This window comes from Papaver somniferum, unplaced genomic scaffold (genome assembly GCF_003573695.1).
Source record: "Papaver somniferum cultivar HN1 unplaced genomic scaffold, ASM357369v1 unplaced-scaffold_76, whole genome shotgun sequence".
NCBI classification, from domain to species: Eukaryota; Viridiplantae; Streptophyta; class Magnoliopsida; order Ranunculales; family Papaveraceae; genus Papaver; species Papaver somniferum.
In genome coordinates, this window is record NW_020650526.1 from 117,230 (window position 1) to 136,408 (window position 19,179).

At 36.7% G+C, this 19,179-nt stretch overlaps 1 protein-coding gene across 1 annotated transcript; it reads right to left on the minus strand.

Annotated features, from left to right (window-relative positions):
• Nucleotides 1-8,265: 8,265 nt before the first annotated feature.
• On the minus strand, nucleotides 8,266-8,739 carry LOC113344340 (zinc finger CCCH domain-containing protein 13-like). Its single transcript, XM_026588339.1, has one exon. The coding sequence runs from the start codon at nucleotides 8,737-8,739 to the stop codon at nucleotides 8,266-8,268; it is 474 nt and encodes a 157-aa protein (XP_026444124.1).
• Nucleotides 8,740-19,179: the final 10,440 nt, after the last annotated feature.

Consider the following 19,179-nt stretch of genomic DNA (forward strand, 5'->3'; position numbering starts at 1 on the left):
GGTGATGATAATCGGAGGTGGTAGTAATCGGCAATGGTGGGGGGTGGTGGTGGGAGGAGGTAGTGGTTATATATATATAGGTGGTTATTGGGTTGGTTTTAAATTAAATTAGGTTAAATGTAGGTTAGTCATTTCAATGTTTTAGGACACCCCTTATAACTATAGGGAAGGTGGTCTAATAAAATCGTGGTCCCCTCAAAAAAAATCATAATCCCTAAAAAAAAATCGTTCTTTTTTTGTAGCACGGGTAAGCCGCCCCACTTCCGTCGATTTTCGCAGCCGTGTACACCAACAATGTCATTATGATCGAAACTCGAATCTATAACTATTAGTAATTTTCTGAAGATAAAAAAGATTATTGAACAACAATTGCTACAAATACCATATGGGGGTAATGGTAAAGGTTTTGGCTTTTATGGTGTAAATGAGGTCTAAGTACGCGAATCTAAATGGGTTTAGCTGATATGGGCTTCCCAACTCCCAAGTCCCTCAATCCCAAGGTAATGAATCTGGAGGAATGGGAAATCTACAGGGAAAACATATTTTTATAGTCCGAGTGATTTATAATTCCGTCAACTGCATTTTAGTTTAATTTCCGGTATACATTTTGAGTCAACGTTGTAGTCAAGTTCTCGTTGGTGCTTGGAAGTTGCAACAGTCTATTATCTAATTTCATTTTGGTACAAATGGATTTTTAAAGATACATTTTGACTAGTCTAATACATCCTAGCCAACAAGCCCTTTTCTGTTTAGTATGAAAATTCAACTCAAGAGTAATTCATTTCACCACGGTTTAAAATCTTAGTTGAATTTTATGTTGCAATTCAAGAACTTCGGAATGGCACCCATTTTCTAAATTTAGCATCTTCTTTCTTTGGTCTTAATGCTTCATAACTCTGTTTGTATAGCCCCTGAAAATAATCAGGAAGTACATGAGAAATGTGAAGGGGAAATAGTTATTGGGAAAATCAAGTTGCCCCTAAAGTAGCCCTTTTGTTCTCTTTTCATGTCTAAATGAATTTTTCGGTTCAAGTGTCAAATAAATGATAGTACTGGCGAAGTACACCTTGGCATTGCCACACGTATGCTAGGTGTAACTATGGATTTTACACCCTGCAATAGAACTGTAAGAATACCAGTTCGAGTCTCTAAGTTCTTATCACTAAGCCAGAAACACTCCCAAGAGTTTTAAAGCAGGGTTTCAATGTGACTTATGTCACTGCTGCACTTGAAACCAGCATCCGCATGTGTTCGTCAAATATCCCAGCTTGTTTTTGTCCCAATGGCAGCAACATTAGATGTAGTTGTAAGAAATCTTACAACCACACTCCACTATAACCGATTCAATCTCTAGATGATCATTATGAATTCTTGTTTTATTAATTAAAGATTAGGAATGTTTATAAGAATGATTCAAGTATTACAACAATTCTACTTGAAACCTAAGTTTACTTCCTCTCTCTTTCTATTTCCTTTTCAAGACTTGTCCTAGAAGCTTCTCAGATACAATGACTCTCTCCTTTATATAGGATTTTACATAGTGGATGACAGCTAAGAATCCCATTATTTTCGGGATCACTATGCGACATATTCGCTCATATACAATCGCTCATCTTCGCATAGCATACTTCTTCGCATGATTCTTCACACTTTATTCGTGACTTTGCTGACATCATCTGGTGCGTCATCTCAACTTTGCTGTGTGCGACATCCTTCGCTTAGGTTGTATTCTTTATTTTGCGTAGTTATTAACGTGTGTGATATTTAACTCCTACATTTGCCTCTTCTCATGTTGCTTATTCTTCAGAGTGAGCGATATGAGAAATTCTCCTCTTGTAATTCGCACATGCTTATCTTTTTCATTTTACTTTGCCGACAATTTTCCCTATCTTAAGCTCTCCTCATGTACGCGTGTCCTTTTTACCACTCATTTTTCGACACGTCCTTTTTAACCGTACGTTTTTATCCGTTCATTTCTTCGCATTAATGAGAATAAATCTTGAAAAACGGGTCGCTCTTTCCTATATATTCTCTTCTACCTTTCTCCTTTTATTTCTTTTCATTCTTCTTCACCTTCTCTTCAATTTAATACTCTTCATTCTCATTCTTCAATGGCTCTTGCTGGTAAAAAGATGGAAATCGAATTTAACCGAGTGAAAACCGACTTCAATCAGAGGGGTTATGAACTCTCTCTTCTAACTTCATGTAATTTCGCATCCAAACTTAATCTTGATCTAATCAAATCTGAGCAATGAAATAACCGAAAAATCATCATTTCGTTAGGTCAACTTCAATTTTTACCAATTCCCTTATATAATCCTGAAATTCCTATTTTCTATAGAATTCTTGCTGATGAAAGATTCACACGAGGAATATTTCAGTTGAGTGGTGATGCTATCAGGATACCATTAGAGTATGCTCGTCGCGCAGCTGGTCTTGGAAATTCTTATCATGATGAAGGGAGAAAAGAGGATCATCGTGATAAAATTATAGATCCTGCTGAGTATACTCTTGATAATTTCTTTAAAAATTATTACATCGCTATTATGAAAAGTAACGTGACTAAGTGGGTTGTTCGCATAAGGAGAGTAGATGGTATCGCTGAAGATGAAAACATTATGCGAGACCTTGATTTGAATTCAAATTCTAATCGTGTTTCTCGCAGATCCAATGATTCTAGTTGGCTTAATTGCCATGTCATCTTGGAAGGGTCCTTTGTATCTGGTAGAGCTGCGGATGGTTCTGACAATCCTCTGCCCGAAGATTTTCCTCTTTACCAACCTTGGGAATTTAAATTATTCGAAAATGAGGAAAAGAAAATAGCGGTATGTGATCCTCTTAATTCAATTTGTAAATTCTCGTAACTTTCCTTCTTATATCTTATTTCTTCTCTTTCGCAGGATGCCAAAAGGGTCAGTACTTCGCGCAAAATATCATCTTCGCAGAATAAGGAAGTAAGAAACACACTTTCTATTTTTAACAATATTGTTGCCTCTGTTTCTTATCTTGATTATTCGCGTAGGTGAATCCTTTGAACGACAAAACTTTAGGAAAAAGCAAGAGTACTGCTAAGAAACGCGCATCAAAATCTGAATCCATGAAAACTTCGTTAAAAGATGATGTCTCTAGAAAGCGTGCGAGGTATGATTCTTCTTCAAGTTCAAAATCTTCAGATAGAGATACTTTTGTTTCTGAGGAAGAGGTATCGATTGATTCGTACCGAAAGAAGTTGTCTGATCTTTTTTCTGGAGATGCTCTTGTTATGATGAAACAGATCGCGCCTTCAAGATGGTCTCAAGGATCTGTACTGCTTCTGATTGGGGTGATCGATCTCTTCGTGGAGATGCCTCTGGGATAAACTCAGATTTTCAATTTGCAATGAATGGCTTGGTAATATTCTGCAATATTTGCATTTTATCTTTTCCTTATTATTTCTTCTTTTTCTTATAATGCTTCTTTTACATTTCACAGAGTGCTCGCATATCTTATGCGATTTCTTTAGACAATGAAAGAAAGCTTCACAAGTTGCAAAATGAAAATGCCACACTGAAACATGAGAAATCTATTCTTTCGGATGCGAATGCGAATCTTACAGGAGAGAATACGAAACTTAGAAAAGAGAATTTAACTAATTCTCAATTGGTTCTCCGAACTCGAGAAAGAAACAAAAAACTCATTGGTATGCAATTTATATTTTCTTACTCCTTTTCTTTTATGTGATCGTTCGCACTTCTTACTTAACTATCTTCGCAGACCTGTATGACCTTTCAAATGAAGCGGCTAATATTCTCGATGCTGAAACTCTTTTAGAACACCTCAATTCCTCTTTAAATAATTATCCTACTCGAGGATTTGAAAACCTCAGCTTAGAAGAGTTCAGATTAAAATATACCACTCTTAGAGAACGCCATAAAAGTGCATTATCCACTGTGAATAATTTTAAACGACGCTTTTATGAGGAGAGAGAAGCAATTCAAGTATTGGAGGCGAAGAAGAACAAACTTATTATTGAAAAAGATGAGATCACTCTTAGGGGTGCGAAAACACTAGAACAATTTCAAGAATCCCTTATTGAGGTTAAGATAGAACGTGATTCAACTTGTCGTGAGAGGGACATTCTTATTGAGGAAAGAAATTTAATTCGATCTCAACTCCTTAAAGAAAGTGAAGCTGAGTATAACTGGGCTGCTAGAGTTCTGAACGATGATAGAAATAATCTAGGTGTAAATGTTATCCTTCACACTGAACATTCTACATTGGTCGCAGACATTATTTCAAATTATGAAAGTCATTTCTTGTTCTTTGATCTTCATTTATATTCTATAGGAATAATTGTCTGTTATCTTAACTCTTTTATTGATGCTTCGCAGAGAAAGAGAAGGAATATCAAAAGAGTGTTGCAGAGATAGAAACTCGCTTGGATGCTAAATAAGAAGAATCATCTGCTCGTAACTCAAAGTATCAGCAATTGAAGGAAAATGGGTTTAATTTGGTCCAAAACAATAGTAACGATGCTAATCGTTCTCGTGAGGCTGCTATTAAAAGAGTTTGTCTTGAGAATGGTATTCCTTTGTCGAAATACAACTTTCCAGCGATTCCTGAAAATGTACCCATTCCTGATATCATTACTGATGGAGAAGAAGATTCTGAAGAAGAAATTAGTGATTCTGAGACTGAGTGAAATGAGGGAGATGAAAATTGATTGCTTCTTCTTGTTGTGCTAATTCTTGTAAATTCAGTTATCTTTTTAATATGATTCTTATTTTCTTCGCTTCATATTTATGACTTCTTCATATGCATATAAGACTACCAAAATGGGGCAAATAACACTTCTTTTGCATTCCCATTCTTGCCTCTTATTATTTGGCAGATCTTGATAGACCAAATATGATTGGTATCCTTTATCATGAACTTCTCTTGGTGCGAGCATATTTTAAATGTTATGAATAATTTCTTTTCTTTTATTATCTATGAGGTCTTATTTTTGCCTTCCTATGTAAAGGTCTTATGTTGCCTCTGTTTATATGCGACGAAATCGCAGGAAGTCTTTGTATTTTAGTACATCGACCCATTGATATCGTCTTATCTTTTTCGCTTGTATTATTTCCTCTTCAGGTTTTTCGCATAAATATCACAAGTCTTAATACTCCCATGAGTAAAATCCTTATAATATTTACGTCTTTTGACACAATTCAGCTCCCTAGTGGAGGGTGTCGTCCTTATCTTACCCTCTTATTGCCCCTTCAAGGAAGCTTACCTCTATCGGGATAAGATTGTGGCTCTTCCCATCCGGTTTTTCAACAACCGGTTGATTTCGCAATCTCGCATACACTACCTATAGGGTTTATGGCAGCAAGATCACACCCTAAGTGGGGTATCTTCGTACCGAGTGCATCATAGTCAGGACTTGTCAAGAGTGGCAAGGTACGCTCCAGACGTCCCGGGCACTCTTGACTCAACTGTGTACCTCGGCGCCCTGATCGAGTTTCTGCACTCCTTGGGAGAGCCTTTCTCACCTTAGGCTCTAAATCTAAGATTTTTATCTTAGTCTGAAATTTTAAGGTATCTCTCCCGGATGGGCATTATCGTTTAATTCTCACCCCAAATCTCCACAACTCAAGTTCCGGGGTCGGTGTAGCCTTCCTTTGAGTCATGCCTTCTAGGTCTTTCCGATTATGACGTGTGATAGGTCTTACTATATTGCCTCTTGCATATGAGCGAACTAGGGTGCACGCCACATTCGGATTCCTAGACGATCTGATAATAAATATCATTTTCTGTAGCTTTTTATAAAGGTCTTATTATAAATATTTCTCTTTTTGTTTTCTTATTATGGATTTACCATATGAAACTGAAGTTTCTCATTCCAATCTTTTAACTCGTACATAAATGCTTTTATTGAATTTTCTTAAGTTCGCATATGTTTTTCAGAATATTCATGCGCATAACCATTCAATCGGTATTGTGCGAAAGTCATTGTACCCTCCACCTTTTGATATTTTGCCTCTACGCTTTTTCTTTCCATAGAAATTGTGTTGCTAATATTGATTAAAATTTTATTTGCATAAGAATCTATTCCAGCACCTCGCATCATTGTTTCCCCAACTTTGTACACCGCATCAAACATCAACCATTAATCTCTCTGCTCTTCGACTATCTGCTGCATACTTTTTGAAATTTCTTCGCTTGAATTCTCTTGCTTCGCATTTGTCAACATCAATTTCTTGGCAATTTTTACTTTCAATTGTATCTCCTATTATAATTCCAACACCCGGAGGTAGAGGAAACTTAACGCATTGATGAAATGTTGATGCAACAACTAATATTCCATGCAGCCATGGTCTTACAATGAGAGCATTATAGGGCGACTCGACATCCACTACACAGAATGTGATATATGTTGGTAAATTTTGTAAAAGAATTCGCATAGTCACTTCTCCCTTTGGTTTATTTGCAGAGCCATTAAAGCCATAGATTTTGTATGTTGAAGGGACTAACTCATCATCTCTTCCACCCATGGTTTTATATGTATGATAAAACAAAATATCTACAGAACTTCCAGTATCTATAAGTATTCTATTTATCGCCCAGGTGTTTCTCTCATTTTCTTCCTCATCTTCTTATGATGGCTTCGGATTAATTCCCAAGCGCACCACCAATGGACATTCATGTGATTCTCCTCCTCCTGGTGTTTCATATTCGCTAAACGAGATTTTATGCTTTTCCCATTCTTTCAAGGGTGATATTTTTGCCAGGTTAAGAATTTCCCTTCCTTCAGCATCTCTCGCATATACTCGACTTAAGACATTATCATGAAAATCTTCTATGTTTCTGAACGAGTGTATGATCGAGTTACAATATAAATTCTTTGCCTTCGCACCCACTTCAATAACAAATGTACTCCTTTCCTTCTCCTTTGCATATGTATTTCCTTGAGGTGGAGGTGGTGGTGGTGGTAAATTCCTTGGCTGTTTTAGTAAGAAATGGTCCAACTTTCCTTGCTCAATCATTCAAAATATAATCTTCCTCACATTTCTAAATTTGTTTGTTGTGTGACCATGGAATCTATGATAGACACAAAATTCTTTACTCCTCCTTCCTGGTGGTGGCTCTTCGCCTACATTATGTGGTTCTGGAATATCATCTATTAGGAGCGCGGCTTCCCATACTTTATCCACTGTAGTGTTCAACTTCGGCAAATTTATCTGTTCCCACACTATTCTTCCAGCTTTCTTGTTATAATGTGGTTGTTGTCCCGCAGAACTTCCTGGTTGAACTGTATCAGCACCTCCATAATTTTGAAGTTGCTTGTCTCTGTACTCTTTATTAAACTCTACTTGATCTGCACTGCCCATATCCACTAACTTTTGTTCCATCTCTGCATTATTCCTTCCTTGAGTTCCCTGCGATGTACTCACAACATCATTTGTCAACCTCGAAAGTATACTTGTATTTCCACCTTTCAAATCAGATACTGCAATTGTGTAAGATTCCATATCTCTTTGCTTTTCCTCAAGTGTTATGTATTCTTCTTGAAATTCGCGCAGCTCCGAAATTGTTATTGTATCCTTTATTCTGAAGATTTGGGTATATAATAAATCTGTTGTAAAGAGAGCATTAATGAATGCAAGAATAAGATGTCGCCCATCCACCCGTCTTCCCATTTCACTACACATTGTTCTCCAACGAGTCGTAAGATGACGCAAACTCTCATTTGTTCTTCTGCGAAGTATGAATGCAGTCTCAATCCCTGGTCTTGATAGATTATTACTTATGTATTTCCCCAACAAGACATTTTGTAGATGATGAAATGAACCAATTAATGGATTCTACAGGTAATCCTTCAAACCATTTCAAAGCTTCTCCTGCTAGACTTGCAGTAAAATATTTGCACATGACTGCATCATAATTTTCCCACTGCAATAAACATCTAGAATAAGCTTTTACATGTTGTATCGCACATGCGCTTCCATCAAATATACTTGTAAATGTCGGTAAACTGCACTTATATGGTATCGGTGCTCTTTGAATTTCTTTTCTAAATGGAGTTTTTCCAGCTTCCTCCACTGCTTCCTCTAGTTGTCTTCTTCCATCATTTCTCTTTGTAGTCATCATTTCTCTTAATTCTGCCATATCCTTAAGAATTTCTTCTCTTAATGATTGATCCAAATCTTCTCGCATGGGTCTTTTTAATCTTGCTTGTCTCAATCTATTCTCATGATTTTTTTGGCGTATTGCCTCTTGTATCTCATGTTGTTCAGTTTCCTATCTTCTTCGCCTACGTCTTTCAGTATTTGCTTCAATTTGTACTCTATCATGTCTTTCTTCATTGCACGTGCGATCATATCGATGTCTTGATATTTCTCTTTCTTGTGGTGTAACTCGACCTTGATCTATATCATCTATGCGATGACGCTCGCGTCCCCTTACTCGATTATCAATATGACGCAATCCGCTTTGTAATTCTCTTTCTTCTAATTCTTCCCTTCTTATCTGTCTATCTCTCGCACGTGCAATCTCTCGTTCGCGCTCATATTCGTCTCTTAACATTTCTCTACCATGTAATATCATTTGTTCTTGCCTTGGATCCTCTTCTTCCCTTTCACAATTAGTATTTGCACGACGAAGAAGTTCGTGTGGGTGTTCATATCGATTAGTTGCTGAGTCAATTACACGTCTCATTTCCCTTTGATCTTCCAAATTTTCATCTTCTTGCGAGTTTTCTTCAATGACTTCCATATGTTGCCTTCGCCTATCATTTCTTCGATTAGATTGGCTCTGTCGGGAAGAACTTCTACTGTTACTTGACCTTGAGTGTGTAGCACTCCTTGACCTTTGTTCTTGTAATATAACATTCTATTCTCGTAAATCATCATTTTGACGGATTAAATTCGCACGTTCTTCTTCTTCTCTCTTTCTTTCAATTAGTAATCTTTGTCTAAGCTCTGCAATCGTCATATTTCCTTCACTCGTTGTAACTGGTTCTTCGTTCCCAATTCTCTATCCTTCCCCTGTGGAATTCGTCATCGCAGTATGGACACTCACTATATCATAATTTATATCATTATTCTTTCCTTGTTCTCGCTGCGATCCAATTGGAATTTCTGTTCTTTGATGTTCTTCCATTCTTTCCTCTTGTTGCTCAAGATTTGTAATTCGTCTTCGTTCAGCAAGTTTGTGACTTCTTCTAGTTGTCATTCCTTGTTCAACAACAGACTCGATGTAGTTGCAGGAAATCCTACAATACACCCCTCGTGTGATTTTATCGTTGATCAGCCTATTTTTAGGTTTATGCTCTTAATTTTATTGATTAAATTCTGAATATTATTACAAGAAAAATAAAGAAATCAAGAATGATCTCTGCTCTCAACTTTCTCTCTCCTATTTACTTATCTCTCACTCAAAAAATATCTCTCTCTCTCCTTTACAACTCGAATGACTATTTATAAGGGAAATACATAGTGGATGACAACTAATCTATACTTTATTTTCGGATATGGTTTGCAACATTCTCGCAACCTTACACATGTTGACTTCGCAAGCTTTCTAATTTTCGCAAGACTATCACACATTTCTCATGATCCTTGCTGATGTCGTTTCTGAAATTGTTCTGCGACGCTTTTCTGCAATACCATTGTTAATTTCGCTGAGACATAACTGTTGCGAGATTCTGATCCTACATCTTGCCTCTTCTCATATCTTCTATGCAAAGTAGAGAATGATGTGAGAAATTCCGCAACCGCTTATTTTCTCATATTCTGCATTTATCACACGTATTTTTTCTTCCATTTATTTCTCGACACGTCTTTTGTAACCATTACTTTTTAACCGCTTAATCTTTCCGTATTAACCACGTTTGTTTTCTCGATGAAAAATTCCCTCTATGTATATTTATTTTCATCCCCTTCTTCTTTCTTTTTATTCTCTCTGCAACTTCATCGTTCTTCTGCAAACTCCATCGTTGCAACTTCATCGTTCTTCTTTCTTCTTTTCTTCTTTTTAAATTCTTCTTCATCTTCAAATTAGATCTTCATAGTTCGTGATCTTCTTCAAGATAATTTCCCTGTTATCATCTTTCATGGATTCATCAAGTTAGTCTTCTTTTTTCTTCCTTATAAATTTTGCCGAAATTGATATATTTGAAATTGATCTTGTTTATTTCCTTATGTGATATTGTTTATGTGATTCCCATAATCTTGTTATTTCAGCAAAAGCGGCTCCAACACCAAATTTTCAGTTCAGAATCCTAACAATCCCAAATCACAGCATAAAGTTGTCGTTCATAAAAGGAAGTCTGCGAATGAGAAGGTAGTAAGAAACACTATCTTTTTCTAATAACAATATTGTTGCCTCTGTTTCTTATCTAGATTGTAATTCACAGGGTGATAAAGATCTTCATAGACCTCACAAGAAATCTCGCCACCTCAAGGCTATTCCAACTATTGTTCCCTTCCTCTACTCATTTCTTCCAAATCTCCTGCGACATCTTCGCAAGATAAACCTTTATCTCCAATCCATGAAGACGCTGCCTCTGACTTCATTTCTTCCAAATCTCCTGCGATATATTCGCAAGATAAACCTTTATCTCCAACTCGCGAGAATGCTTCCTCTGATTTCATTTCTCCAGTTGATCTTCCTATGACTGAAACTCCCCTTGTGGTTCCTTCTGCGAATGAAGCCTCTTCTCTTCCCATTGAGAATGTTTCTCAACCTTCTGTCTCTACCAATTCTCTTCCTAAGTCTCCTCCTTTGTCGAAAGAGAGCGTGGAAGGGATAAATATTGCTTTCAAGGTTTTATCTGAGATTCTAGATGATGGCAAGAAGTCTTCCACTGATCCCATCAAGTTTAATGTTTGCGAAATTCTGAGCAAGCATTTGGGTTCTGACAAAGCTGCTTCGCAGACAACTTTAAAAAAAGAATGTAATGCTCTTCGTCTTGAAAATCAGAACTTCAGAACGTTTTGCTGGATCGTGATAATCTTCGAAAGAATAATGATGAGTTAAGAGGTATGATTTCCTCATCTATGTCTTTAATTTGCCTTTTCGATGGTTTTATCCTTCCCCCGCTTAATTATCCTTTAAATCCCTCTTTCGCATGTTAAGCATTAAATCAGAAACGAGTAATGGAGAGATATCAATTTGAATCTGTGTTGAAGAAGCCCGTGTTGATAAAGAAGTCTTAATGGATCAATATAACCAATTAGATAATCTCTATTCATATTCTCTTGATCAAATAAATAACCTTACCAATGAAAATACCCAATTAGTTGAAAAACAAGATCTATTAAGTAATGAAGTATCTCGTCTTTCTTATTCTTTAACCAAAGCTAATTTAGGGATGGAAACTTTATCAGATGAGAATAAAACCTTGTCTCAAGAGAAGCGAGTTTATTTAAACAAGATGGCGATATCTTCGCAACAACTTAATATTCTCCAAAAAGTATGTGCTGACCAAGAAAAATCTCTTCGCTCTTTAAGAAATGAACTTAAAGAAGTAACAGAATCATCTATCACTGAAAGAGATTCACTCATTCAAGGTAGAATAGCTTTAAGTGTGAAGGCAAATCAGCTTAAAGATCAATATTCCAAATTAGAAGAATCTTATTCTTCTCTTGCGAAGAAAAATGCCTTCCTTGTTTCTAAAGAGAAAAATCTTCAGTCTCGACTTAAAGGTTTAGTTGGAGATAAATTTGATGACGCAATGGATCATTGGGAGAATAGTTGTCTATCCTTGGTTCAACATCTTATTTCGCAAAAGGAAGGTAGTCATAATAGTTTGACTGCCTTAATTATCTTTCCTTTGTCATATCTCTCTGAATTCCTTATCTTAATAAAATTTTGTATTCTATTTTTCGCAGAGTCTGAGAAGAATCTTCATTCTTCTATTTCTGATTTGGAGGCTAAATATGCTAAAATTCGCAAAAGAATGCATTACTTGTCTCTACTCTTACTGGTTCTCGCGACCGGCAGAAAGAAGACTTGATTATCTTGCTTATTTTAAGGATATTCAAGATAGGAATCATCAAAGAGCACTTCTTCGCCAAGTTCATCTCCGGGCTGAAGTCCTTGTAAACGACATTTTATTGTCCAACTCTCTTCCTCCTACATCAATTGATCCTTTAGAAGTAGATGATGATGAAGTTCCTCGTCCTGCTGATAGTGATTACGATTATGAAAGCGGTGCAGAGGATAATTTCCTGGAAGATGAAGAAGAAGTTCCTTCTAAAGAAGTATCTGCTGGTGTTAATCAGAATGAGAAAGAAATTTCTCCCGAAGAAGTAGTTGCTGGCGATACTCAAGATGCTAATCAAGTAATTGCTGGTGATAATCAAAATGCTAGTCATGACAAATCAAAGCCGAAATGAAGGAGAAGCTTGCGAGAATGTTGGCGAAGAACTTCTGTCATCTCCTGCTACTGATATTGATATTGAAGCTTGAGCTTCTTTTCTAGCTTTGTTTTCTTGAGTGTCTTATTTATTACTTTTGAGAGCTACATTTTTCAATCGACTTTGGAGTCAACTATTTCTTTTAATATTTTGTTGATAAGAAAGATAATGCTTCTTGTATATCGATTCCCATACTTGCCTCTCATTATATTTCTTGCGAAAAATAATCTTTTATAAATGCTTATAATTAGTTTGTTTTATTATATGGTCTTATTTTGCTTTCCTAATTAAAGGTCTTATTATGCCATCTCTTGTCATTGGGACAAAATCGCAGGACGTCCTTGCACTTTCATACAAAAACCCATTGATCTTGTCTTAACTTTTTCTTTTGTATTATGGCCTCTTCAGAAATGTTGCGACAATATGACAGGCCTAAATATTCTTGCGAAAATAAAGCCCCATGACATTGCCGTCTTGCGATGAAATTGCAGGACGTTTTCGCACTTTCATGCGAAAACCCATTGATCTCATCTTAACTTTTTCTTTTGTATTATTGCCTCTTCAGGAATGTTGCACAAATATGACAAGCCTTAATTATCCTTGCGAATAGTAAGCCTCATGAAATTTGCGTCTTAAGACATTTATCAGCTCCCTAATGGAGGGTGCCGCCCTTATCTCCCCCTGGTTGCCCCTTCAAGGAGGCGTACTTCTACCATACAAGGTTAGCTCCTCCCATCCAGTCTTAACAACAAACAGTTGTTTTCGCAGCCTCTTATCCCTTTTACCTATAGGGCTTATGGTTACAATACTGCACCCTAAGTGGGGTTTTCTTCAGGCCGAGTGCAGTATAAGCCAAGACTTGTCAAGAATGGCAAAGACGCTTCAAACGACCTCGGCACTCTTGACTCAACCGTGTACCTCGGCGCCTTGATCAGATCTGCACTCATTGGGAGAGTCCTTATTACCTTAGTCGCCCAACCTAAGTCATATGCTTAAGTTGAGAATCCAAGGTGCCTCTCTCGGATGGGTTTTATTGACCCCAAATCTCCATGACTCAGGTTCCGGTGGCGGTATAGCCTTTCCCCGAGTCATGCCACAGGTACCCCCTAATATGACGTACTTTAGGTCTTACATTTGCCTCTTGCGAAATTTTATTCGCGAACTAGGGTGTACGCCATAAAGGTTCGCCCCTTTCTTTTATGTCATTGTTTTCTGCGAAAATTTCGCACATCATGATCTTTTTTTGTCATGATTAATCCTGCAATTATTCTTTCATAATTCATAACTTCTCAAAGCTTCTTACGGATAATATCTTTTCAAGTACAATCTGTTACATGGTCTATCTAATCTATGACCAACATCTTTTCCGTCTGGGTCCATTAATCTATTAGCTCCTGTTCCAACTATCTCCTTTATGATGTAAGGTCCATCCCATTTTTTCGCTAATTTTCAACCATTTTCTCGCTAATATATTGGTGTTTCTCGCAGAACTAAATCTCCTGGTTGAAATTCACGTATCTTGACACGTTTATTATATTCTCGAGCCAATCTTCGCTGATAATTCTCCATATGTTGTAAATATTTTTCTCTTTTTTTCTTCTAATTCATCAAGTTTCTTTAGAATTAAACCCGCACTAAGATTTTTCTCCCAGACTTCTCTTTTTGTTGTCGGAATAACAACTTCTGTTGGTAACACCGCTTCAACTCCATATGTTAAACAAAAAGGTGACATTCCAGTAGCTTCTCTTCTAGTTGTATTATAAGCCCATACTACATTATATACTTGTTCACACCATGATCTGTGATGTCCTTCTAATTTCTTCTTTAATATATCTGCAATTGTTTTATTTGTTGCTTCTACTTGCCCATTAGCTTGTGGATATAAAGGAGTGGACTTTCCACATTTTATCTTGAATGCATTGAGTAACATTTATATGTTCTGCCCCTCAAACTGTTTCCCATTATCGAATACCAACTGTGCGGGAATTCCAAATCTGCAAATGATATTTTCGAATATGAATGTAAAGATATCTTTGTCGCGAATATGTTGTACTGCCTTCACTTCTGTCCATTTTGTGAAATAATCTGTTGCGACTATTAAGTATCTTCTTTGCCCTGTTCCTGATAAAAATGGACCCACAATATCTAAGCCCCATTTTCCAAAGGGCCACACACTGGTTGAAGATGACAATGGTGCAACGGGTGCATGTATCTTCTTTCCATACCGCTGAAATCTTCGCAACGTCTTGATATTTGTGTTTGCATCTTCATGCATATATGGCAAGTAATAACCTTGCATTTTCGCTCTATGTGCCAAAGATCTTCCTCCACTATGATTGCCAGCGTCTCCACTATGTTACATTTTCAGAACCTTTTCTCCTTCCTCTCGTGTCAAACATCTGAGTGATGGTCCACTAAAAGATTTTCGGTATAACAACCCATCTCTTAATTCATAATTCGTTTCTCGGCTTTTTAACTTGTGTGTTTCCAATCTATTTCTTGGTGTTTCTGCTATCGCCAAATATGCGTGAAGCTCCATTCTCCAGTCTGCAACATTATTTATTTGTTCTTCTTTTTCATTATCTATGACCATCACATCCACATCTTCCTCTTCTCTATTGACTGATGGTGACAGAAGTGTTTGTATTTTTATGCATCTCGCAGTTGGATCTGTCATCATACTTGAGATGAAAGCAAAAGCGTCTGCGAGTCTATTATCCTTTCTTGAAATGTGCCTCCATTTTATTTTTGGGATTTTCGCTGACAATTCCTCAACCAGCTTCTTGTATTTCTTCAGGGATGGTGCATTTGTAGTATACTCTCCTTTTATTTGGGGAATAACTAGCTGCGAATCACTAGTGATCCTGGCGTTTTCTAGTTTCATTTCTATTGCGAATTTTAATGCATGTATCACAACTTCATATTCTGTTTCATTATTAGTGGATTCAAATTCCAACCTGAAAGAAAAAGCCATCTTTTTTCCTTCTGGCGAAATTAAAAAAATTCCAACTCCATTTCCTTCTCCATTTGATGATCCATCTACCAGTATTTCCCATCTATTTGGTTCTGTTAATAAATCTTTTGGATCTCCATGTTCGTCTTATACATCCATCATTTCTTCTACTGCTTCATCTTCTTCTAAAGGAAATTCTGCCAAGAAATCCGCAACAAATTGTGATTTTGGTGAAGATAAAACTTCATATTTAATATCAAAATGGCCTACTTGTGCATTCCATCTCTCTACCCTTCCTGATCTTTTAGAATTCTTCATCACTGATTCAATTGGTACTTTTGTTAATACCCTTATCTTGTGTGCTTGAAAATATATGCGGAGTTTAAATGATGCATAAACTAATGCTAAGATCAACTTTTCAATTTTTGAGTAATTCTTCTCTGCGGTATTAAAAGTTTTGCTAATGTAATAAATGGGTTTCTCCACTCCTGCGTCTACTCGCAATAATACAACACTTAATGCATGCAACGTTGTCGCAAGGTAAATCAATAATTCTTCTCCTGGTTCTGCCTTTTGTAAGATAGTTGTATTCATAAGATGTTCTTTGATTCCTTGAAAAGTCCTTTTCACATTCGTCACTCCATTTGAATTTCGCACCCTTCTTGAGTATATCGAAAAAAATATTTGCATTTGTCTGATGATCGCGAAATGAATCTCCCCAGCGAAGCTAGAAGTCCATTCAACTTCTGTACATCTTTTATTGTTGCTGGTGTTGGCATGTCACGAACTGCTTGCAGTTTTTCCGGATCAACCTGTATTCCTTCCTTTGATACAATGTATCCTAAATTTTTTTCCGATGCAACTCCAATAGTTCACTTCTCGGGATTCAATTTAATGTTATACTGCCGCATTTGTTCAAAAATCTCCCTCAAGTCTTGTATATGGTCCTTAGCTTCCTTACTCTTTACCAACATGTCATCCACGTATACTTTTAATGTTTTGTGTATCCATTTTGCGAACACCTTCTCTACCATTCTTTGATATGTTGCTCCCGCATTTCGCATACCAAACGACATTTTCGTATAACAATATAAACCTCTAGGAGCAAAGAAAGCAGTATGTTCTTGATCTTCTTCAGCGAGAGGAATTTGGTTATACTCTTTGTACCCATCTAAAGATGATACCCTATCATTTCCTGCTGCAGATTCCACCATTTGAGGAATATCGGGTAACGGAAAACTATCTTTAGGGAATCTATGACCAACATCTCTTCCTTCTGGGTCCATTAATCTATAAGCTCTTGTTCCAACTATCTCCTTTATGATGTAAGGTCCATCCCATTTTTTCACTAATTTTCCACCATTTTCTCGCTGATATATTGGTGTTTCTCGCAGAACTAAATCTCTTGGTTGAAATTCACGTATTTTGACACGTTTATTATATTCTCGAGCCAATCTTCGCTGATAATTCTCCATATGTTGTAAAGCTTTTTCTCTTTTTTCTTCTAATTCATCAAGTTTGTTTATAATTAAACCCGCACTAATATTTTTCTTCCAAGCTTCTCTTTTTGTTGCCGGAATAACAACTTTTGTTGGTAACACCGCTTCAACTCCATATGTTAAACAAAAAGGTGACATTCCAGTAGCTTCTCTTCTAGTTGTATTATAAGCTCATACTGCATTATGCACTTGTTCACACCATGATATGTGATGTCCTTCTAATTTCTTCTTTAATATATCTGCAATTGTTTTATTTGTTGCTTCTACTTGCCCATTATCCTGTGGATATAAATGAGTGGACTTTCCACATTTTATCTTGATTGCATTGAGTAACATTTCTATGTTCTGCCCCTCAAACTGTTTCCCATTATCAGATATCAACTCTGCAGGAATTCCGAATTTGCAAAATAATATTTTCGAATATGAATGTAAAGATATCTTTGTCGCGAATATGTTGTACTGCCTTCACTTCTGTCCATTTTTTGAAATAATCTGTTGCGACTATTAAGTATCTTCTTTGTCCAGTTCCTGGTAAAAATGGCCCCACAATATCTAAGCCCCATTTTCCAAAGGGCCACACACTGGTTGAAGATGACAATGGTGCTCCTGGTGCATGTATCTTCTTTCCATGCCGCTGACAATCTTCGCAACGTCTTGATATTTGTTTTGCTTCTTCATGCATGTATGGCCAGTAATAACCTTGCATTTTTGTTCTATGTGCCAAAGATCTTCCTCCATTATGATTTCCAGCGTCTCCACTAAGTAACATTTTAGCACCTTTTCTCCTTCCTCTCGTGTCAAACATCTGAGTGATGGTCCACTAAAAGATTTTCGGTATAACAACCCATCTCTTAATTCATAATTCGTTGCTCGGCTTTTTAACTTGTGTGTTTCCAATCTATTTCTTGGTGTTTCTCCTTTCGCCAAATATGCGTGAAGCTCCATTCTCCAGTCTGCGACATTATTTATTTGTTCTTCTTTTTCATTATCTATGACCATCACATCCATATCTTCCTCTTCTTTATTGACTGATGGTGACAGAAGTGTTTGTATTTTTATGCATCTCGCAGTTGAATCTGTCATCATACTTGAGATGAAAGCAAAAGCGTCTGCGAGTCTATTATCCTCTCTTGAAATGTGCCTCCATTTTATTTTTGGGATTTTCGCTGACAATTCCTCAACCATTTTCTTGTATTTTTTCAGGGATGGTTCATTTGTAGTATATTTTCCTTTTATTTGGCGAATAACTAGCTGCGAATCATTAGTGATCCTGGCATTTTCTAGTTTCATTTATATTGCGAATTTTAATGCATGTATCACAAGTTCATATTTTGTTTCATTATTAGTGGATTCAAATTCCAACCTGAATGAAAAAGCCATCTTTATTCTTTCTGGCGAAATTAATACAATTCCAACTCCATTTCCTTCTCCATTTGATGATCCATCTACCAGTATTTCCCATCTATTTGGTTCTGTTAATAAATCTTTTGGATCTCCATGTTCGTCTTCTACATCCATCATTTCTTCTACTGCTTCATCTTCTTCTAAAGGAAATTCTGCCAAGAAATCCGCAACAACTTGTGATTTTGGTGAAGATAAAACTTCATATTTAATATCAAAATGGCCTACTTGTGCATTCCATCTCTCTACCCTTCCTGATCTTTTCGAATTCTTCATCACTGTTTCAATTGGTACTTTTGTTAATACCCTTATCTTGTGTGCTTGAAAATGTATGCGGAGCTTAAATGATGCATAAATTAATGCTAAGATCAACTTTTCAATTTTTGAGTAATTCTTCTCTGCGGTATTAAAAGTTTTGCTAATGTAATAAATGGGTTTCTCCACTCCTGCGTCTATTCGCAATAATACAACACTTAATGCATGCGACGTTGTCGCAAGGTAAATCAATAATTCTTCTCCTGGTTCTGCCTTTTGTAATATAGTTGTATTCATATGATGTTCTTTGATTCCTTGAAAAGCCTTTTCACATTCATCACTCCATTTAAATTTCGCACCCTTCTTAAGTATATCGAAAAAATATTTGCATTTGTCTGATGATCGCGAAATGAACCTCCCCAGCGAAGCTAGAAGCCCATTCAACTTCTGTACATCTTTTATTGTTGCTGGTGTTGGCATGTCACGAGCTGCTTGCACTTTTTCCGGATCAACCTGTATTCCTTCCTTTGATACAATGTAACCTAAAAAATTTCCCGATACAACTCCAATAGTACACTTCTCGGGATTCAATTTAATGTTATACTGCCGCATTTGTTCAAAAATCTCCCTCAAGTCTTGTACATGGTCCTTAGCTTCCTTACTCTTTACCAACATGTCATCCACG

What these genes read in the sequence shown, in the direction of transcription:
- LOC113344340 (XM_026588339.1), bottom strand. Translation starts at nt 8,739, where the DNA reads ATGGAAGTCATTGAAGAAAACTCGCAAGAAGATGAAAATTTGGAAGAT.